General features: G+C 46.3%; 1 protein-coding gene across 1 annotated transcript in view; it reads right to left on the reverse strand.

Moving 5' to 3' along the window:
- CLEC16A (C-type lectin domain containing 16A) overlaps window positions 1-23927 on the reverse strand; it is a 208136-nt gene that overhangs the window by 135164 nt on the left and 49045 nt on the right. Inside the window, exons 11-13 of the mRNA XM_007462829.1 lie at window positions 20522-20753; window positions 5651-5780; window positions 1673-1773 (exon numbers count right to left, since the gene is read on the reverse strand). Of these exons, the coding sequence (XP_007462891.1) occupies window positions 1673-1773; window positions 5651-5780; window positions 20522-20753 (463 nt within the window). The remainder of the gene's footprint in view (window positions 1-1672; window positions 1774-5650; window positions 5781-20521; window positions 20754-23927) is intronic.

A 23927-nucleotide genomic window follows, 5' to 3' on the forward strand; every position in this document is an offset into this window, starting at 1 on the left:
GGGAAAGAGCTAAAGGTCGTGGCAGTTTCAACCTTGGCTGGCAATTTCAACTGAACCAGAAATGGCAGGAAGCGTGATGAGGTCAGGGTATATTTTGGGGGGATGAGTGTGGTGTAGACAGACTGTTTCAAAGTGTTGCTCAATCACATAGGTAGAAGTCTCTAGTGTGCAAGGGTCAGGAGTTCAGACTGCAGGGCTGGAGTGAGGCGGGCATGGAAGGTGAGGGTCGGGGGAACGGCAGGCAATCCATGGGTGGGACCAACTCCCCTCGGTCAGGCTTGGAGTTCTGTTTACTCCCAGTAACTGAGGGCTCCCGTGTGCCAGTCACCAAGGCAGGAGCTGGAGGGAGTTGCAGAAGCCATGGGAGTGAACGAGATTGTGGAGGGAGGATTCGGAGCTTGCTATGCATCTTTTAGAGAAGTCTCGGGCTAGATCTACACCCTCGCACATGAGCACAATGACTTGTACAGGAGAAGAGCCATCATGGCTGCTCCTGTCTCTAGTGGGAAAAGCCTGGAAATGGACTCAGTGTCATTCAGTAAGGAGATGGTGGAATAAATGATGGCACAGACACAGGATTAAAAAGCACGAGGCAGCTCTATAGGGATGGGAAGTGACGTGTTGATACATGATGATGTGAGAAAAATATGGCACAAAACAGACAATAAAGAATGAACCTCCGTGTTGGGCAGGGAGTGGGGAACCCACATAAAATAATATACACTTGTACTTGGGTTTGCATGGATTTCTTTAAAAAGACACACAAGAAACTGTTAACATGAACTGCCTGTGAGAACTGGAGGACAAACGAGAGAGGAGGCCTCTTTCACTATATTTCCTTTTGCCACTAATCAACTTATCATGATTAATGATTTAAGAGTAAGTACATACTTTATGTTGAGTGCTTTCTAAATGACTCCAGCCATAGGCTGTCTTAGTAAAACCCACCTCCAACTACCTCCCAATAAGCTTATGAAAAACCTACTAAAACAACACTTGATGCAAAGTCTCATCTATGCCAAGCCCAGCACTTGGCAGGGCCAGAAGGAATATTCTTGATTTCTTCTTCAAAGAGATTCTGATGTGGTGCTTTGAGAACTTGCCCATGTCAAGCCAGGTGGCACACACACCAGCGACTATTCTCAGAGAGGAAGTAAATGAATGGATTCTAATCAAATCTGTCAGCTCCGCGGGAGTCTGATCCTGACCACTTGGCCTCAACAAGGGAAGCCAGAGAACCACACCTTTCTTCAGAAAGGAAACCTACGCTTCCACACAATCCACTCAGAGTCTATTTTAGCTCTGAACCCAGAACAGCACATCAACTTTTATAAATAGCAAAACCAAGATTACAATTTGACCGATTTTGTTCTGATGTTAGGAAAGAGGTAGGAAGCCTAAGTCAGTTGTAAACCAAGGGGTTGAAAGCAAAGCACAGTGCGAACAGTCATGCTGGGTTGGACGGTCAACACTTGAAACTCCCCCTCTGCCTGCCCCAGCCCCGTGCTGCCTGAGTAACCGATTCCTGTGGCTTTAGTCTGTAGAAAAGCACCTGAGAAATTCTAACAAGGTTGAAGAGAAGTTCTGTGGGAGTCTGCGAAAACCAGAAAGGAAATTCTTCAAGGAAAGCAGCTTTCCTTTTCCCTGAAGGCAGACAAGCTGAGCAGCTTACCTTTGTTATGAGACATCGCGTACAAGAGGCAGAGCACGAAGAGCGCATGGTAATCGTCATCTGGGCTGTCCAGGGCGTGGTACACCATATCCAGGAAGGGTCTAGAAAAGAGGGGCATGCGTGAGCCTCGTGGCACGCACGAGCCTCATCTGCACACGGGAAGCAGCTGTCTTAGCCCTTTACAGCCCCACCGCCAGCATGCAGCACGTCCACCGTGTGCCTAGTCCAGCACCAGGCCTGGAGGACACAAAGGGGACTGACAGGCAGGCCCCGCCCGTGCGAAGCTGTCGTCTCCAGGGTAAACCGACTAAGGAACGAACCAACCGCTTAATCACTCAGCATCGTTCACCCACTGTCCCAGACACTGGGGATGAATGATACCAAGTCTCTGGTCTTGTGGCACTTCCATGCCAGTGGGCAGACAGAGAATGGACACGCCACATCATCACTTCAAAGAGTGACAAGAGAATGAAGAAAATGGGGCAATGTAATAGACTCACAATAGCAGACAAGGTACCAACAAGTCTGAACAATTTTAGAATGTGGACCCTGGAGCAAGAACTGCCTGGGTTCGACTTCTGATTCTGCCTCTACTGAGCTGCAAACCCTTGGGTACGTTACCTAAAACTTTCCCCCATCTGCAAGGTGGGGATAAAACCCTTCGGGGTTACTATGAAGATTCAAGTGAAATGACAACAGAGAGGCATTTAACACAGGCCCAGGCACAGGGTGGCAAGTGCTCATATATGAGAGCTGCTGTTGGATTTCTATTTTGAGCATTCCAAGGGCACTTCTCCACGATCTCACTTTGGCAGGTCCTGGCCCAGTGATTTCTTGGGCTGACCTTCCCGGACTGGAAGGGATCGATAGGAAGTCTCTCGCCTGATGCTTTGTGGGTGAGATCTATAGAGTGGCTGCAAATATCACAAACCGCACACCCTAAATGCTACCCTTCCAGGTGAAGGGCCTGGCCTGGAAAGACTCTTCAACACGAGGATAATAGAATATGCACAGATCTGGCCTGTAGGCAGGAGGCTCTGATCCCATGACTGTCTGCGGCTGCCCCCGGATGCCAGGTTGAAGCCAAGAGAACACAGCAACTCAATGAGTGACCAAGGGCACTTTACCCCTGGAAGGACACAAGTTACTGCCAACACTGCTGACTGGGCGGGGCGGGGGGGGGGCGAGATGGTGCAGCAGAGAAACAGGGAGACTATTCACTGCAAAACATTTTATACTTTTTTGAATCTTGATACTCCACAAATGTATCACCGATTCAAAATATTATATTGAAAAATGCAGAAGCAGTGAAACTCACTTGTCATAACATTTCAAACAAACACGTGACCCACAGAAATTAAAGGAAGAAACTTTTAAGGAACGTTTACGTTCAGGCTCTATTTCTCTGGAGCCCCAGATCTGTCATCACCATTCAAATGCGTGAATAGTTTTGCCATGTGTGGATCTGTTTTTTTCTAAGCCCCTGGCAATAATGCTTCCAAACGTAAGTGCAGGATAAAGTATAAAACACTTTCTTGTAAGCCAGCTGCTTGGAATTTGGACTGTATTTTCCTTTGGGAATAATAAGAATAACCAAATGCCCAGTAGCAGAGGGAGGGCTCAGTGGATATACCATCTTGCATGAGACGAAGTATTATGAAGCCATTAGAATTTTGTTTACTAAGAGTACAATAAAGTGAAAAAGATGCTTGGGTCTGATATTAGAGAAAAACAAGAATAAAAAGTAATATACATGGCTATTGGCGGTATAAGCTATTGGGGAGAGGAAGGGCAGAATTCCCACTATATTGGCACTGAAAACTGACTGGCAGGAAATCACCAAAATGCTAATAACGGCTGCCTTTGAATTATGGAGAGCTTTTTTTCCTTCTTTATACTTTTCAAGCTTTTTCTTACATTTTCTGAATGTGTATTACTTTTTAAATTTTAAAAGGATTTTTTTTTTTTTTTAAAGAAAAGAGAGAATGTTGTGAATGGTTTCTGGTTTCTTAAGCCTATATCTAACCATGAATGCAGATACAGCCCACAGTGTATGGCGAATATAAGGACAGTTCCACTTTGTACTATGCTGTTTCTTTGGACAAGCAGACCAATGTCAAGATCCAATTCATGTCAAGGACAAACTCCCCTCCCTCACCCTCAGTGCCCTCCTCCTGGCTCAGTGCAGGTGAGAGGACAGAAGTCCGTGGCGGTGTCTCTGACAGTCAACAACTCAATACCTTTGCAAAGGTACTGGCAACTCTCCACCAGGGACAGTCTCTCCTAGCACCTGGTCTCAGAGCAGATCGCAGAGTCCCTGGGGGCCACAAATCAGCATGTGGCCCAACTTAAGACACAGGATCAGCTTCCATTATGAACCACGTGGTAGAAGATGCCAAAGTCACCGAAAGTTAAGAAACAATCTCAATCAACTCTAAGAAAACCCCTCTCTTCATTAAAATTCAGGAAAAAAAGAAGTCTCAACTCCAACACTCCAACGTAACTTTCCGGTCGGTTGACTTTTTGCTTTTGACAATACATGGGTATTTTTCCTCCTTTAGGAAAGCTACAGTATTACCATACTATGCAAAATACGTGCTGTTTCCATTTACTAGATCCTAAGAAACTGAACACATGATGACAGTATTCATGGAAAAGCAGCCACTAATACTCTATTAAGCAGATGCGCCTACATTAGCCTAAGCATCTCCCACGACTTGTCAGTTTTGGTTTTTCAATGATTCATATTCAAATTAAAGCCGTGCAAGCACCTAAAGGTTGCTTCCCCCTCCCTTTCTGTGTTTAGAATGATTTTCTCAATTTTCAGAGCTTCAGGTGTCACATTTTGTTGTCACAACACAAAATCAGAAAGGTCCTTGTCAGTACAACTGACAGCCCACGTTGTGCTGCAATGACTTTTATTTAACCAAAACTAAAAGTGGCTCCCCTGTGCAACTGATAAAAATTAATCCTGTCTGTTAGATAATTGAAACACATGCCGAGAAAGAGATAAACAAGATGCAGAGGAAAAAATTAGCCTGCTTTGAGTCTTCACTTTAAGTTGCATTAATAAATAGGTGTGTGTGTGTGTGTGTGTGTGTGTGTGTGCGTGTGTGTGTGTGTGTGTGTGTGTGTGTGTGTGTGTGTGTTTCATCCACCCCACCGTGAGAGTTCAGGAAGTGAATGCCTTGCAGGCTGACAGAGAAACCATGTTGCTGTGCATTTATTACCACTAATATGGGATTAGGAGGTTATTGCAGGCATGTGCGCAGTAGGGCCATCTGATAAGGATGAAGAAGCCCTCCTAACAGTTTGCTGCAACTTCAGGAGCAGCCCTCCACCCAATTCCTTCTGGAAGGGGTGGTGCTACAGCAAGGCTGCAGGCAATGTGGCATCTGGAAGCTTTCAGAGGATGCAGTTTGGGCAGCCATCACTGAAATGAACAATCAGGCAAGAAGTTGAAGGTGGACAGCAGCATTAAATTCAGCATTAAATTGTGCCGGCTGAGTCATGAGGTCAGGCCCTATGGACGGTGGTGCACGTGGTGGCAGCAAATGAATGAAATCCAAACGCTTCCCCCAAGGGGATCCTCTCTGGGAACAGCAGAGTATGGCCAGGAGCGGCCAGTACAAGGCCACACTCGTTAGGACGCGGCCCAGCACCGAAGTGCTTGGGGTGGTGGTGCCATGCCTCGGTCATTCATTCCAAGGGGTGAATACCACGGCCTTGAGGGCCAGCTCTGTCCCTGTGGCCTCTCGAGAGGAGCCGTGTCTCTGGTGGAGAAGCAGAACGGCTTGGCCGGGAGGCAGAAGAGGCCACTGGTGGGGGCCGGGGGTGGGAAGAGGCCTGGCTTATCCTCTGTGGGCACCCGGCCAAGGCACCCCCTTCCACAACATCCCAGAGACTGAGCAGCGGTGCCCTACCCCCAGCCCCCGATGGCTGGCTCGGGGGCAGCCCTCCCGCAGCCCCGGCGACTACCTGCTCCACTGGACGCTGTCCAGGCCAGTGGCGGCGCTCTTCTCCTCGTCCGTGGTGTTCTGCTCCTGCACTGCGGTGCTGGGCGCCAGCTCCGGGAGCTTGCTGCGCTCCATGATTACCATCTCTATCTCTGGAAGCAAACACAGACACCAGGATGAGCCCACACGGCCCCAGACAGAGCTTTACAGACACTCTCGTGCTCAAGACGGAGCCTGGCAGACTGCTCCACATGCGTCCAGCAAACGCTCGACGGCGGTGGTGGAGCCCCTGCAATACGCACGCTGGGTCCCGGGAAATAAGACCGAGGCCTGAACCTCTCTCTCCTTTCATCTTGGTAGCGTCGAGAAATGGGGCCCTGATTTTGACAAGAAAGCACAGATCGCAATGATTTCAAGATTTTTTTTCTTCAAGTTATTTATTCTACTTTATTGATACCATGCTTCCTTCCCAGAGGAGTTGAGGAGCGTGAAAGAGATGACACATGGTTAATAAAACATAACCAAATGCACTGAAAATATTCTGAAACTGTTTACACTGTAGAAAGGCTCTGACATGACTGAAGCGTTTGTTTTCCCTTCCCACTTAACAACTTCCAGAAAGCAGAGAGGGGGAGGGACCCCGTTTTATTTTTCCCAATTAAGTAGGGGCAACTTTTGTAGCACCTGACTTGACCACGGTGTACATTTTCATTTTGAGAAAAAGGTCTGAACCAACAAAGGAAAACATCCTGAGTTAGAGGTGGATGGTTGCTGTCCCGTGAGGTGTCCTGTTACAGAGTTCCTTGATGCACAGGTATGGACCTTCAAATACTTAGTTCTTAGAACCCAGAGTTCAGGTAATGCCCCCCATCTTCAGGAGACATGATGAGGGGAAACAGAGGATGAAATGTGAATCTGCATCTCTGTTCAGGAATGATGGGCCGCGGACCTGGGCTCTGCCACGGCCTTGCCATCATCTTCCCCTGGACACGGGCAGGAGCCTCCCACGTGGCCTCTGCTTCTCTTCTCGCCCCCCTAGTTTGTGGTCCACACCGAACCAAGTGATTTTAAGTGGAAATTAGCCCAGGTCCCCTTCTGCCTTCCCATCACACTCAGGATGGAATCCAAATGCCATTCATGGTATCAAGGCCTCTTACGGCCTGGCCCCCATCCACCTCTGACCTCACCTCGGGGCCCTCCCCGCCCCACCAGCTGTGCTGATCTTCCTTCCCACTTGTCTTTGACCCGAGTGAGTTTGTTTCTGCCCCAGGATCTTTACAGGACTGTCTGCTCTGCCTGGAATGCTCTCACCCCAGTCCTCCCTACCCAGGCACGACTCAATCACATTATTTGGGGCTCAGTTCAAACATCACCATCTCAGAGATGTCTTCTCAGACACCCTCCCCACTGGTTTTTCCTTTACCTCTTTTAGTTATCATGAACTAAACTCCATACTTCATTCAGACTTCCTTAGTTTCTCCCTAATATCCTTTTTCTATTCTAGGACCCCATCCTGGATATCACGTTATACCCAGCTGTCGTATCTCCTTAGGCTCCTCTTGGCTGTGAAGGTTTCTCAGACCTTCCTTCCTTACAGTTTGAGGAGACTGGTCCTCATTTTGTAGCATGCCCCTCAATCTGGGGCATTCTGACTTACACGTTTTTCTGATAATTACACAGGGGTTATGGGTTTCTGGGAGGAAGACCGCAGAGGGGAAGTGCTCCTCTCATCACATCCTATCAAGGGCACAGGCTATTGACATAACTTATGGCTGTGGATGTTCATCTGAATCATTCGGCCAAGGGAATGTTGGTCAAGTTTCTCCACTGGAAAGTGGCTTTTCCTCCTCCTTGCATCCCGTACCCTTTGGAAGCAAGTCATTAAGCAGAGCCCACACTTAAGGATTAAGGAGTTCTGTTCTGTCTCCTTGAGGGAGGAACAGCTACATAAATTACTGGGAATTCTCCTGTATAGATCTGTCCCCTCCCCCCATCTTGATTTTACTTTATAGCATGTATAACTACAGGTATCCCCACCTTTTCGAAAAGTTTGCTTTAGGCCACTTCGCTTTTATGAAAGACCTACATTAGTACCTGTTTTTCTAACCGAAAGAAACCTGAAAAGGATTTTCCCTTTTACAAAAATAGGCAAAAAGCAGAAATAGCATTGAGTGTTGGTGTTACAGCAACCGTTATAGAGGCGGCAGGCACCCCATGCAGCGGGAGCGGCCCCGCAAAGCTCCTTCCCGGGAACCCCACTCAGCACCTCGGCGTCAAGCTGCCATAGCTCTGAACTGTGTCTGGGAGCACTGGTGCTCTACCTCCATTTATTTTGTGCATCTGTTACCAAGGTAATTGCGTCTTGGCTTTATGCCATCTTGTCCTACAAAAGGTTTCATAGGACCGCTCTACTTTTGGATCCCGGGGCGGGGGGGAAACCTGCACCTGGATTTTCTGTTTTCTATTTATTGGTTTGCTTGTTTCTTGTCTGTCTTCCCCAACTAGGATGTGGGCTTCCTGAGAGTAGCTGCCTTATCTGTCTTGTTCTCCACCAGAACTCCAGTGTCTAGTCCAGGGCCTGGCACACGGCAAGTGCTCATTACACATCTCTGGAGTGGAGCAATGGATGACAGGCCACCGGGGGAGGTTTTGGCGGCAGGCAGGGCTGGCAACGATGCACGGCAGCTGTGGTGTGCAGGGCGCCCCACTCAGCCTGCGATCAGTGTGTGCACAGTGCCTTCACCAGGGGATGTCGCATCCTCGCCACCTTTCTGGGACTCTGTTAGGCGTGACCGTGCTTGCAACTATCCTCTGGCTTGAGGACTGCATCCCCACATGCCCACGTGGGCCCGGACCTGGGGGAGGGGGCTTGCCTGCACCAGGCTCTTCCCTCCCAATGTGGTCTGGAGTCAGACGCCGCAGATCAGAGTCTCCCACAGGGCCGACCCTCTCACACTGGTGGGGGCTGACACACGATTTTTAAGTGGAATGTGCCTGCATAGTTTTGTATTTATTTTAATGTGCATTAGAAGAAAATTCTAGCTGCACAGAAAACCTGTTCTTTTGTGGATGTTACTGCTTAGGATGAAGCTAAATTTAAGAAAAAACAAGTGAATCAATTCACCAAGAGCTATGGAGTAAACAGCAGTCCACGCAGCCTGCGGCCACGGCAAATGGCGGGAGGCGCTGCAGACTGCTGTCTGAGAAGCACCATTCTCTCTCATACTCGCATCCTCCCCTCCACCAGCCTCCTTCAGATGCCTCCCAACTAGCCCTGTCTTCTCCAAAGTGGGGTGCAGACACACTTCAGTGGGTATGCCAGATGATTCGCTAGGCAGTACCTCTTTTATTTTTAATTATTATCATCTTTTAAAAATCTACTTTGTGTTATGATGTACATAACATTTGTACATTAATACAGATATGCATAGTTTATAATAAATGTATATCTATTGGGGAGATGCATGTTCAATTATGTATTTATTTCTGTTTACTGCTAGGGCGTGCCATCAAAGACATCTGAAGACTACCAAGTGAGATGATGGTGCCAGTCTCCGGCTTCTGCCCTGTGACCTTTGACCTGCTTCCCATACTGCTGCGAGGCCCCCTTCCTCCTCGACTCCCTGGCTGACACAGCAGGAACTCAGCTCCAAGGACTCCCCAAGGTTCCAGGGCCAAGCCCTAGTGCCTCCACCTGCTGTGACATGGTTGTCCCTTTTTGGCTTTTTAATCTCCCTGGACACTCTGAGAATTCTGGAATAGAGGAGAGGTTAAAGATAATCCAGTCTAGTGCTCACCAAACTTTGTTGAGCAGGTGCATATTAATTCTGAACGACAATTTCCCAGGGCACCACCATGGTAAGAGGTGAGAGCAGAGCTGCTCCAGGTACAGAGTGGGTGGGCGGGTGCCCGAACATCTCCAACCACGGGTTCCCTCACGGCCTCCACAGAGGCCCCTAAAGCTCCTTTCTGGAATTCTGGAGCTTCCCACATAATGGCCTGAAAACCACTAGTTTGGTCCTGAATACTGAATCTGAAGAAACAGAAACCCAGAAGTATAATGACTCAACACAGCTAAAAAAGCAGCAGAAGCCAAGCCTGCTCCCCCTCCCACCTCCTAGGTCATGTCCTGGTGCAGAACCAGGCCCACAAGGGAATCTCCATGCACAACGAGGTTTCTGAACCTCGGCTGTGTCACCCTGGTTCTCACAGCTGCGCCCCTGTTCCCCCCGACATACTCCTCCTCCAGCTGGCATGGTTGTGGGATGAGCTGCTCCACTTAGTTTTCTAGGTAAAATACACAACGCTTCTTTCAAAGCCAAACAGGTTTTTCCCCTTCTTTCAAACAATTTTATCCAAACAACTCTTAAAAGTAGTGATGCTCACCTAGGTCTGCCAGCTCCCTGCAATTGTATGCAAAAGCTATGTGGGCATGAGTGGAGTGGGTAATAGGTTTTTGAGGAGAGGGTCTCGCCAGATTCTCACCGTTCCAAAATGGATTCTACAGCCATCTTCAAAAGTGGCTGCCGAAGAGCATCTGGCCTGTCTTGGTGATCGAGGGTCAAAGGACACCCCTCTTTATGCCACACCAGGAGGTCTGGCACGGTTCTGCACAGCCTTCTGGGCTCCCACTGCCACACCTCTCTGCTGACACCACGCCCGCCTCAGAGAGGCCTAGCTCCTCTCCCAAGGTGCATTCGTCACGCTGCCGCCACCAGGGAAAGCAGAACAGTCGGCTCACGTGGACACAGATTTCCACTGATGGTCCCTGAGGCCAGGACCCAGGTGCTGACGATGAATTCCCAGGGGGCTCCATCTGACCCTCAGTTATTAGGTTCTGTACCATGAGCTCCCACCCCACCAGGTTTCTGTTTTGGAGTCTGAAGGGACTGCAGCAACACCCTAGCCCAGTTTTGCTCAAACTTCAGTCATTTGCCTGCCTTTACAATTCCTGCCATGTCTGTGTGTTGCTTGTACTATTTGTTATTTATTTAAGCATTTTATTTGAACTCCCACTTTTTTTTTTTTTTTTTTTACTTAAATACATTTTCAATGAAAACTTTAAATCACTCCTACCTATATCCTTCAATTGAACAATCCCACTCACAGGAATTTATCTGGAAGATACACCTCCAACGACATAAAAATGCACACTTACAAGGGTATTCAGTGCACTATTATTTGTAATTGCAAAATACTGGAAACTACCTAAATGTCTGAGCATAAAGATTGGTTGAATCAACTATGGTATGCACAGTGCAGCTGGGAAAGGAATGAGGAAGATCGCTGGTGAACTGATACAGAGTGATTTCCGGAGATAGTGCTAAGTGAAGAGAGCCAAGTGCCAAAGAGCATACACCGTGGGCTATACCCTGCGTGTAAGAAAGAAGGGAAAATAAGGAAGCATACCTACCTCTGCTGCTTTTTACACAAAGAAACGCAGGAAGGATATTCCAGAGAACAATAAGTTAGTTATCTACAAGAGGGAGGGGAACAGGATGGAAAGAATGTGGGAGGAAGGACACCTCTTTGTACAAACCCTTTTGCAAAAGTTTTGCGTTTGTTAACGTTCCAAATTATTTAAAAAAAAAAAAAAGAAATTAAATCAATACAAATGAGAAGGGAGAACCCTAAACTAAAACAAACAAACAAACAAACAACAAAAAAGACCAAAATATATTTCAAATGAATACCATACCTATCCTGAAGGGGGAAAAGAAAGGCAAGGCAGACAGATCCAAGTAGTTCATGACACAATACTTGACTCTATACCCTCAATTTGTGGACTGGGGATACATGAAGTATTTGGTGGTGGTGGGGAGCGGGGAACTGCAAACAACCCTGAACTCTTTATTTATCAAACAATAAACAGTTCTGGAACTTTTAAAAGATGTATTATAGGATTGAGCAAATCATAAATGTTTTGATGTCACTGGGAGCCAGGGTTCTTGCTGTAAAAGAAGAGACATCCAAATCTGGAGTGGGAGAAGGCAAGAAAAGACGCTCTGGGAATTGACTGGAATTGGAGGAATTGGTAATGTGTATTTTGTATACATACATGCATATATTTCCTAGCTCTGTGCATTGAAAGGGCCAAAAAGCAAGACACCCCATGTAATCATGAGCACATCTGGTGCCCAGATCTTGGCCTCTAACACCATCGCCCATTGAAAGGAACCAGGGCTTCTCAGAGAAATTAACCCTGAGGAAGGGCACAGTAGGCAGGAAATGAACCTAAAATACCTTGTTATGACAGAAAGTGTCAGGACTGATTGAAAAAAAATGATGGGGCAGATCACAAAGACATAGGAGCCAGTTCTCAAGGGCCAAATCTGGGATGATTTGAGTATCAAATTAATTAAACACAGAATGAAATATAAACCACTAAAACACTGGAATCCATGAGTCTGTGCCAAGAAGAGATAGATAGATAAATAAATAAATGAATGGGAGGAAGGGAGGAATCTTGCTTACAATGGAATACCGAGTGCTGACACTGGAAAACCAACATTGTACCACCATCCTGGTAAAGACTGGGTCAGGAAGAATCATCAATGAATGCCATATCTAAGGGGGAGATTTTTTTTAACTTAAGTATGGTTGACTTACAATATTGTGTTAGTTTCAGGTGTACAGCAATGTACACACACATATATATATTCTTGAACATATATATATATTTTCAGATTCTTTTTCATTATAGGTTATTACAAGATATTGAATATATAGTTCCCCGTGCTATACAGTAGGTCCCTGTTGTTAACCTATTTTATATAAAGTTGTGTATATCTGTTGATCCTATACTCTTAATTTATCCCTCCCCACCACTTACCCTTTTGTAACCATAAGTTTGTTTTCTATGTCTGTGAGTCTGTTTTGTAAATAAGTTCATTTGCATTTTTTAGATTCCATGTATAAGGGATATATGATATTTGTCTTTCTCTGTCTGACTTACTTCACTTAGTATGATAATTTCTAGGTCCATCCATGTTGCTGCAAGTGGCACTATTTCATTCTTTTTTATGGCTGAGTAATATTCCATTGTACATATACACCACATCTTTATCCATTCATCTGCTAATGAACACTTAGGTTGCTTCCATGTCTTGGGTATTGTAAATAGTGCTGCTATGAACACTGGGGTATGTGTATCTTTTCCAATTAGAATTTTTGTTCTTTCTGGATATATGCCCAGGAGTGGGAGTGCTGGTTCATATGGTAAAACTATTTTTAGTTTTTAAAGGAATATCCATACTCTTTTCCACAGTGGCTGCACCCAGTTTATTGGGTTGGCCAAAAGGCTCCTTCGGTTTTTAAAGTAAAAATAAAAGACACATTTTTCATTTTCACCAAGAACTTTATTGAACAACATATTTACCATTTTGTTCCCCTACCTTCTGCCATTTTTCAGGCAGCTTCATAATTCCATCTTCCCAAAACTTTTTATCTTTTTGAGCAAAGAACTGTTCCAGGTGCCTTTTACAGTTTCCAGGGAATTGAAAATTTTTCCATGAAGAGAATTTTATAAAGACCGAAATAAATGGAAATCCGAAGGTGCAATGTCTGGTGAATATTGCAGATGAACTGGAACTTACCAGCCAAGATATAACATTTTTTGCCTGGTCCTCGAAGAAACATGCAGTCTTGCGTTATCCTGATGGAAGATTATGCGTTTTCTGTTGACTAATTCTCGATGCTTTTCTGCTGCTTTCAGTTGGCCTAAATGGGAGTAGTATTTGTTGGAATTAATAGTTTGGTTTTCTGGAACAAGGTCATAACAGAGGACTCCCTTCCAATCGCACCATATATACAACATCACCTTCTTTGGATGAAGACCAGCCTTTGGTGTGGCGGGTGGTGGTTCATTTTGCTTGCCCCACAGTCTCTTCCGTTCCACATTATTGTACAGCATCCACTTTTCATTGCCTGTTGCAATTTGCTTTAAAAACAGAATGCTTTCCTTACGTTTAAGTAGAGAATCACATGAGGAAATACGGTCAAGAAGGTGTTTTTCCCCACTTAACTTATGTGGAACCCAAACACAAAAGCGATTAACATAACCAAGCTGGTGCAAATGATTTTCAACGCTTGATTTGGGTATTTTGAGTAGGTCGGCTATCTCCCGTGTGGTATAACGTTGACTGTTCTCAATTAATGTCTCGATTTGATCTCTATCAACTTCAACTGGTCTACCCAACCCTGGAGCATCGTGCAGCAAGAAATCTCCAGCACTAAACTTCACAAACCACTTTTGATATGTTCGATCAGTCACAGCACCTTCTCCATACACTGCACAAATCTTTTTTTGCATTTCAGTTGTGTTTTTACCTTTGATGAAATAATAAAGCATAATATGCCAAAAATGTTGCTTTTTTCTTCCATCTTCAATATTAAAATGTCTACACAAAAATTCACCAATTTTGATAAGGTTTTTTTTTTTTAATGCACACTGATATGACAGCTATCACAATACAATCTAACAAAATTGTTTCAAATGAAGTTAAAGACAACTAAGCACTACTGGAGCCATCTTATGGAAAAAACCAAATGAAATTTTTGGCCAACCCAATACATCCCCACCAACAGTGCAGGAGGGTTCTAAGGGGGAATTTTAATGAGGCACAGGATATCTGCATTATCTCCAAGTGTTTCCCCATGGATTGCTAATAAGTTGCTAAGAAAAGGGAAAGTAACGATACAGTGCAGAAACTAGGCCTTACCTTAACCAGGTGGCCAAAATTGATATCACCTACGAAGGACAGACAGAAGGGCATCATGTGCCTCCAGATGTAAACAGGTGTTCTTTATACTATTTTTGCTTTTTTTCACTTTTTATAAATTTGAAATTATTTTCAAATAAAATATTTTTAGCAATTGCTACAATCAGCATAAAACCAGTATAAACAGAAAGCAACTGTGGAAATATACACACAATGAATAAACAAAACAGTGCTGAGGCCTGTTGTGCACATGGAAAGGGGAGATGAGGGAAAGTGAGGGGGTGTCAGACACATACACCCACCACGAGCCTCCCCTGAAGCTGAGCTCTCAGCAAAAATCCTCACACTATGGTCTTCAAGGCCCTCTCTGTCCCACCCAAAGCCATCTCCATGTCCACAGTTGGGGCAATGCTGATCTAGCGGAATCTCGATAGCTTACGGAAGGGAAACTGAGGCGGAGAGGGATCAGGAGGTGGGCTCTGCCCGTCAGCTGTGTCGTGTAAAGGAGCATCTGTGCGATATCAGCTCCTGTGCCAGGCACCGTGGTCCATGACCGTGAAGGCTCCAGCACCCGAGCCTACTGGTGGGGGGACCCCTCACACCACTGAGTTTTGAGCCTCTGGGAGTGGAGGGACATGCCTGTGAAGCTGCCAGGCTGGGAGCAAGAACCCAAATGTCCAGCTCCTCTGGCTTCAGCAGGCCCTGACTGGACCCTCCTTAGCCTCTATTGTTTCCACAAAAACCTCCAAAAGCAAAAGAGGATCTGCACATCCATATTCAGAGCAGCATTATTCACAGTAGCCAAAAGGTGGAAGCAACCCAGGTGTCCACCAATGGATGGAAGGATAAGCAAAATGTAGTATACCCAAAAAATGAAATATCGTTCAGACTTAAAAAGGAAGAAAATCCTGCCACATGTTACAACATGGATGAATCTTGTGGACATGATGCTCAGTGAAATAAGCCAGTCATAAAAAGACAAATACTGTATTGATTCCACTTATATGAGGCACCCAGACTAGTCAAATTCATAGAGCCAGAAAGCAGAGCAGTGGCTGCCAGGGGCAGGAGGGAGGGCAAATGGGGAGATGTTTTGTGGGTACAGTTACAGCTTGGGATAATGAAGCATTCTGGGGCTGGAAGGTGGTGATGGTTGCACCACGATGCAAATGTGCAGGAGAGGCCTGAGGACTCTCAGGACCCACGGACGTCAACCTCCGTCCCTTGATATGACAACTCTGGCCCAACCTGTGAGCTTCCCCAGTACTCTGACATACTTGATTTTTTAAAATAACAGCCATAATTCATCAACTTCCCAGGATGATGGGCATTCTAATCTGATTAGTATTTGATAAATGAAGTGCTTTTCAGGGAAATGACAGGCATGACCTCCCAACAGTCTTTGACTTGCCAAGTTCAAGGATTTTCTCAGTTGTCTTCTGTGGTCAACATTCCAGCAATCACAGTGAGGCCAGACAATAAAAAGAGGGGAAGGGGATGATTAGAAAGTCTTCAAAAGAAGGTTAAGGGAAAGAGGAGAAAGATGCCCTTGCTGGTTACCTAGGAAATATGGGAAGGACCACATGCTACTGATTGGCTTTGGAGCAGAATTGCAAGAGGCCAACAAAGTCTGGCAATGACAGGGTGTGTATGTGCTGAGTGTCTGGGGGTACCCCTTCCTTTGCTTTTATTACTGTTTACTGGACAGCACGAGATTGAATTCAGAATGTTTTTTCTGGGAAATTGCTTTTCAGAGGATTTGTCTAAACTGACCTCCAATCCTTCTCCTTATACTCGTTAAGGCCATTGGAAAAGCTGGTGCTCCCACACCTCTCTACCCCAGTGGCCCATGCCCCACCACAACTCAGCCACCTCACTGTTCCTTACAGAAATGAATAGAGAAACAGGCCCTGCAGAAACTCGCCGGGGTGACCAAGCACAGAGTCCCCCCAGCCAAGCTCAAGTCCCCCTTCCAGGCTCCTCACTCTGCTCTTCATCTTGCCAGGGCTCCTATTCAGTGCTCATGTGTCACATGCTAAATGCTGAGGCACCGACATTCTCATTGCTGACAACCTGAGGGCTGGGCATCGTGCAGCCCCCTCTATCGGTAAAGAAGCACAGAAAGGGCGATGACTTGCCCAGGGTCACACACCTCCTCGGGGGCTGAGCCACAGGTGTCTGGGATGCAGACCCCGACCTCCTGATAGCTAGTCCCTGGCTTGCCCCAACCAGAAAACTGCCGGGCCTGGGGTTGGCTCTGGCTTTGCAGAAATGAGGCCAGGTTCCATTTCATTTCAGTAGAAACGTCAAAGAAAAGGAAAAAAAAAAAAAAGCCAAGCTGGGGCTCTAAACTCCTAGGCACCCCCAACGCCCAGCTGACTTGGCAGGTTCAAAGTCAGTGCCATTCCCTTCCCTCCATGCCCATGTGGGGATTCAAGAAAGGAGCAAGCTTTGAAGGTCAGGCTGTAAAACTGATGCCTACACTTTTTCCATTAAGCAAAAAACCTATTTTTCCATAGGCCAAACCCTATTTTTCAAACAAGAAGTTTAAACGATTCATTCTCTTGTCCTAGGTCCATTTATTAAGTTACTGCTCTAACTGAATCCAAAAAGAGATGACGGTCCTTCCAGACTGAAGAGGAGACTGACATGGAAGTGCATCTGGGTGGACTCGCCTCTGGCCAGAGGGACCAGGGCACTCTGGTCTTCCTTTCAGCACTCAACTTCTGAAAAGTGAGGGGGCCCTGTGATATTTTTTGGTTTCAGAATGAGTTGCCCATCACTTGGGACCCGAGGCAGAGCACATTTCTTTGCAAACTGGGGGTGAGAGTGGAGGGTCCAGGGGTGCATATTCATTTCACACAACTCTTGTCAGGGCTTAAATGTGGAGGAGGTGTGAAGTCTGGGTGCTGCATTTGTAGGAAAAAAACAAGTCACTGCCACATACAAATCAGGTCATGGCAGAATTGTGACTTGTGACATGTCTTTTGATTCCTGTGCTTTACGCCACCTTTCTAAGTAAAGATTTCACCACTGAAATGGGTGAAAATGGCAGGGTATGCAGGGGGGAACTGGCGCCAGCATCTCTTTACTCAAAGAGTCAAGGCTGTCAACAAGCCCCTAGATCCAGGGACAATGCAAGAAAGCACGCTAGAGAAGAACTGATTTGGAGAAGAAAATAGCCACATGTCCACCTCAAAACAGGAAGGGAATGGAAAAGAAAAATAAAATACAGGAAGGGAGAAGACGGCCTGAGGAAAATGGCAGAGTTACAGAGAAATAGTGTGGCTTTCTAAGGGAACACCTGCTGTTTCTGCTGGCCTGGCACCCACACTCCCTTCTTCTGATAAATGCACCTCATTTCTTTCTGAGGCAGTCACCTTAGGGTAGAAACACAGGGCCTGGCCAATCAGCACAGAACATCCCTCTACAGGGTGGGCAAGCCAGGTCCGTCAGCACCAACGAGCATAGGCTCCCAGACTTCAGCTGCAGCCCGTGGGAAGGAGCAGCTCCCTTTCCACGCGGTGGTAGGCTGGCAGGATGCGAGCCTCACATGGCCAATGGTTGTCTGTGCACCCGGTCCAGCTCCACCCAGGCCTCCCAGTCCCATGAACAATAATTGCCTTTTTTGCTTGAGCTAGTCTGAGTTGAGTATCTAAATCTTGCAACTACAAGAATCCTAACATAGCCTCATTTAAAAAAAAAAAAAAAAAAAAAAAAAAAAAAAAAAAAAAAAAAAAGTCATTACATTTCCTACAGTCACAATTTCCAGATGGGGAAAATGAGGTCCAGAGCTTGAGGAGGCCATCCAAGGCACACAATAGGTCTAGCTGGTGAGACAGGACCGTAGGTCACATCTCCCATCTCCTAGGCACCTCCCCCATCTACACTGTCCTCTGGCTTGAAACTGAGTGAGAAAATGTGTCTGACACCCTTCCAAGTCACAGGAATTAACAGCTGTGTGGTTTCACCCAAACACAGATACAGTCTAAGGAGAGAACACCTTCAAACAGGAGACTAACTAAGAGATCGAATAAACAATTCAAAAAGCCCCAGAATACAGCTGCTGCTGCCCAGTTAGGTGTCTCTTTGCTGGACAGGCCTGTGAAAGTTGTATTCATTTACAGTGAGCTGGGTGGGAAGACAAATATGCATTCGAGAAAGCAGGAGGGCACTACAAAGCTGAGGAGTCGCGGAGAGCCTCGCCCCACCGGGCTCTGAAGTCTGCGTCAGCCGTCCAGGTAAAGCCTCTGGGGAAATTCCTGGGCCCTGCCTGGCACAACCTGGCTGAGTAACCGCCCAGAAAACAGGGTTTTGGAGGCTGGTGAACATTTCTCCCCGTGCCCCCTGCACAGGGCAGGTGGGCCCAGCCTGCAGGGAGTCCTTCCCCCAACCCCAACCTGGGAGCTGGGACGGCAGCCTTGCTGAACCTCTGAAGCCCCTGTGCGCCAGGACTGGGCCGCCTGGCTGAGTCATTTGATTGTGTGTTTGAGGCCAAGCCTGCCCTTGTCCACACCATGGTTAGTCACTGCCCAGGCCTGGTTAGACAGCAGCCCTTAAAAGGACTGGAACAAAAGAGGTAGCATCTTTCCAAAACAAAATTGACGAGAACACAGGGTGCAAAATGGGGTGAAGTCGTCCATTTCCTCCCCCCCCCCCCCCCCCGCTACAGGACAGCTAAACCCAGGGGTTTCAGCAGACAATTTTCTCCCAAGTTAGAAAAAAAGTCAAAACGATCCAAATAAGCAAACACGTATGGCTTACCTTGTTTCTGCCCCTCACCTCCCCACCAAAGTGACATTTGTTGGCAAAGGTTTCCCAAGCCAAAAAGGAATTCCTAAACCAAGATGCTTACTGCACACTTTGAACAGAAATAAAAGCGTACTAGAGATCTCAGCCTTAAAAAGAGGGCTGGTGGCACTGGGGAGACACTCTGGTTATACTTATCAAAATGTGATCATGGCATTCGCTGAGAACTGCCAAGAAAATCAGAATGGGGCCAGCAGGGTGGGGATGGGGTGGGGTTTGCCTGCCCAATTGCTGCAAACTCCCCAAAACAAATGCGTTCTCAGTCACTGATTTACTGAGCTGCTCTGTTTTCCAGCTTCAGAGGCCCTGGACGCACACAGTCCGGGCTGATGGGCTGGGGAGCTGACTGCAGAGCAGCCACTAGTAGCCCAGGACCCAGGAGGATGGCTCGCAGGAAATGCTCCCCACACCCCCAGCAGAACACAGCTGGGAGCTGAGGAGAGCCCGTATCTGTCCCAAGAGGTGTGGTGGGAGCTCCCCTCTGGCGAGCAGAGCCCATACCCCACTTGATCCCATCACCTCCTCCACCCTGAGTGCCTGGGGCCATGGCCAGAGACCCCATCTGTGTGGCTGTGAGCCCGGCCCATGACACAAGCAGCTGGACAGTTCAAGCTTGCTTCATCCCAGAGCAGACAACGCTCTCCAGATGGAGGAGGTGTTAGCATCTAAACGAGAGGGAGGTGAAAAATAAACCAGAATCATTCCTGACAATGGCAGAAAAGAGGACAAAACGATTCTGTTTATTGAGCACATAGGCACCAAACACAAGTGTACCTCACTCTAAACAGATGAGGGCTTGAAAAAAATCTTAGTGTAAGAATCTAGGGGATTATATTTGATCATTTGATGCCAAAAAACCATAATCTTATTAAAAGCACCTAATTTCACTAAACATGGGCTATTTTTCTTCCTGCAGTGCACTGGAAATAATGACTTCTGTCAAAAATCATAATCCCGGGTTATTGGGTGTAATAAGAACAGCAGTAATGATAAAGATGACAATAATAACAGTAGTAACAGTAGCAGGAGATACTTATGACATGTGCCAGGCACTGCTCTGAGCATGTTACTTGTATTAACCTGTTTAATTCTCTTAATAACAGAGTAAATACTATTTGTTAGCCTCTTTTGACAGATGGGGAAACGGAGGCATGGGGCTAAAAGGAAAGGGTCTTGCTACAAGCCACCCATCCGACGAGGGCAGGCCTTGAACCAGATCTGCCCACAGCTGCTTCCCAGTGGCTGGCTGTGTAGAATGAGGTACACCGGTGCCTGGAATGACAGCTGCACCCACTGACACACAAGGGGGACCAGACACAGAGGACAGCCTGGCTGTCAGGTCGGCGTTCACGGGCGCAACTCACCTTCACTCTCCCCACTCGTCTTGGTGCCTTTTGAACCACCCTCTGTACCTTTAGCCTTCTCGGCGTCTTCTTGGGCATCCTCGGCGGGCCCTTTCTCCTCATCTTCTTCCTCCCCAACGTTTTTGTAGTTGGGTCTCTTTTGCACCCGCCTCTTGCCCTTGTGCTTGTTCATCTCAAGGGACCGCTCTAGCGTCTCGGTGGGTTTAATGAAGCACCGAATGCTGGGCTTGGCCTGGAAAGTCAAACCAAGGTAACAGACGGATTTGAACGCTGCAATCTCACTGGCTCCTATCAAGATCCTGAGAGTTTCTGCCCCAAGAAATTCCTTTCAATACAACAAATTCTACCTCCTCGTTGATTATTATGACTATTATTAACATCATCACTATTAAATAATCTAAACCACAGCACCAGCTACCATTTATTGCCCACAGTCCTAAGGCACTCTGCACTTAACCCACACCAGCTCCCTGCTTCCCAAAGGTTAGAAACACACTTTGAAAGTGGTACTTTTATGGTACTTTCTATGTGCCCGATGCTGTTCTAAGGGCTCTGACTATATTATCTCACTTAAAGTTTACAAAAACCCCACAAAATAGTACTGTTGCTGTGCCCATGTTATGCTCAGATGAGAAAACTGAGGTTCAGAAATGGTACGTGACCGCCCAAGGCCACACAGCCAGGAGGTGGCAAAGCTGGGATTCAAAACCACTTACCATCTGCACAATTTATGTCTTAACCACAGCACACTATTAACTTCTAATTTAAATATATTTATTTTAAAAGGAACTGTAGGGCTTCCCTGGTGGCACAGTGGTTGCGAGTCTGCCTGCCGATGCAGGGGACACGGGTTCGTGCACCGGTCCGGGAGGATCCCACATGCCGCGGAGCTGCTGGGCCCGTGAGCCATGGCCGCTGGGCCTGCGCATCCAGAGCCTGTGCCCCGCAGCGGGAGAGGCCACAGCGGTGAGAGGCGGGAATCCAAACCAGGAGAAAGGCAAATGGAATTCCAAGGATGACAGTTAAAGGGACATCCCAGGATGACAGTGGTGCTTAGAGAGCAACTATCCCAGAGAAGGGAAAATGGGTATATCAAGGAGGGATGAAAAAGAAAAAAAAAAAAAAAAAAAAGGAACTGTATATCACAACAGAAATGGAACACCAGTGTACCTTGCTAATATAACAACAAAAAACAGAAAAGAAAAAGCAAGGTGTATTGGATGTAACCAAATGCTGGCTCTTTAGAAGGGGAGCCTGGCAAGTATGAGTGATAAGTTAAAGCTCATCCCCAAAGGAAGCCTGCCCCCAAGGAAGACGTTTTCCCCTGAAAAGTCAGAAGGCTTCTAAGAGAAATGAAAAAGTCACCATGAGTCACCATGGTTCATATCTTGCGTTGTGGAAAACATGGCTGTATCTCAGCCCTTATAGCAACCATGAGATGTAGGGATTATCAGCCCCATTTTACAGATGAGAAATGAGGCTCAGAAGGGTTACGTGACTTGCCCAATGTCACACAGCTACTGAGCTGCAGAGTCCGAATTTGAATTGAAGCTTCCCAACCCCAAAGCCCACGCCCTTTCTAAAATAATAGTGCTTCACCAGGAGCTCAAACTCAGTTCCATGGTTAGTGCTCTTTAAAAAGTATTTACATGCAAATGAACCAGGTCTAGAACGTAGCAAAGACCACACACACACAAAAATTGTCCCTGATTTGTTTGGGGCAGGATTCTGATTGAAGTGTTTTTCTCCAGGGTCTGGATGATATTCCGACGTCATTTTGTCATTGAAAAACAGAAATGTTTTAAAGTAAACTTTTCCATTATCTTGATATGGTCTATCCATCTTATGAATTTACCCCAAACAACCACCAATTGTGTTCTGGGGGCCACCGTACCTTGCCAATAAGTGGAATGTGCCCCAAGAACACAGATTAATTTCAATAACACTCAAAACAAAACCTAATTGAAAGTTAAATTAGCATCTAAATCCAGACATTAATTTTTATTTACCTATTTTGGATTATTAATCCACAAAAATGACAGATAAATTGAGGCATGATTCTACTGTCCAAGAAACCCAGATAGTGAAATACAGATGCCAATAACCAAGAGCCCAGAGACGGGAGCGTTCCGGGTGCGCACCACTTGACAGACAGCATCAATCAGAGCCCACTTAGGACACTGTGCGATTGAACGCGGTCCCGGATGCCCCCCTCATCCTCTCCTAAAGGACCCAAACCCGCTAAGTTAGGGCCCCAAGATGAAGTGACTGTTTCCTCTGATTACCACTTACTCCCAGTGAATTTTAGAGCATACCATACTCAAAGCTTTTCAGAAACAGAAAACTGAGACCAAACGCAGAGCAAAACACCACTCAGTTAGAAGCTGAGAGCAGAAATTCACATGGATAGATGCAGAAACCTCTCCCTGAGCTCTGTATAGACTTAGATGTACAGAACAACCGGCAGCACTAAGGGAAGCGGAGCAGTGCACGAGTTCCAGGGCTGGTCAGAGCGGTGTGAACCCCAGCTGAACCCTACATGAGTGGTGGGGCCTCTCTGAGCTTCTGGCTACTTGTCTAAAACATGGAGCAATTCTGGCTTCCTAGAACTAAAGGAAATCACGGATAGAAAGTTCCTTTAGAGCCTGGCAATGCACTAAGCAAACAACAGTTACCTTCCTTTCCCTGACTATACTAAAAAAAAAAAAGGCAACTGTGAAAATGAATTCAAAAACTTTCCAAGGGGTCTGCTTTTCTCCATGATCAGGTGTTGGGGAGGGAGGGGGGAAGGATGCTTACCAGGGACATTTCAAACCTTTAAAATGCAACTTACCCAGTAAATAGCTGGAAATAACCTAAATGCCCATTAACAGGGGAGTGATTAGGTAACTATGGTCTGTCCATAAAGTGGGAATCCACGTAGATGTTAAAAAGACTGAGGACTTTTTTATACCTAGATAATGCTGATGTGGAAACAGCCTCAGGATAAAAAAGCAAGAACAGGAAACAAAGCAGAGTCCCTTTTGGGTAAAGCTTTATGATGGTGTAAACACAACTTTTCCTGGAAAGCTGCATAAGAATATATTAGCATTTCATGTTTGGGGAAAGAAAGAAGGCAGGTGGTACTGTGTGTGCACACCCACATAAGTGCACTTAAGAGTTTTTCATTTCTATACCTTTCTGTTTGGTTTGAAATTTCTAATCATGTATGCATGCTAACTTCTAAAAAAATTCAACAGGGATCCTTTGGACACTGGAGTTATAGACTTTATTTTCCCCCCTTTTCTTCTATATTTAAAAAGCCTGATTTTTGTTGTTGTTGTTGTTAATACTAACAACATCAAGATCCCATAGTTATCATGGAGAAGCTGATATGGTGTGGCTGAGAAATGTGGGCAGGCATTCC

The sequence above is a fragment of the Lipotes vexillifer genome, unplaced genomic scaffold, assembly GCF_000442215.2.
Source record: "Lipotes vexillifer unplaced genomic scaffold, Lipotes_vexillifer_v1.1 scaffold306, whole genome shotgun sequence".
NCBI lineage: Eukaryota > Metazoa > Chordata > Mammalia > Artiodactyla > Lipotidae > Lipotes > Lipotes vexillifer.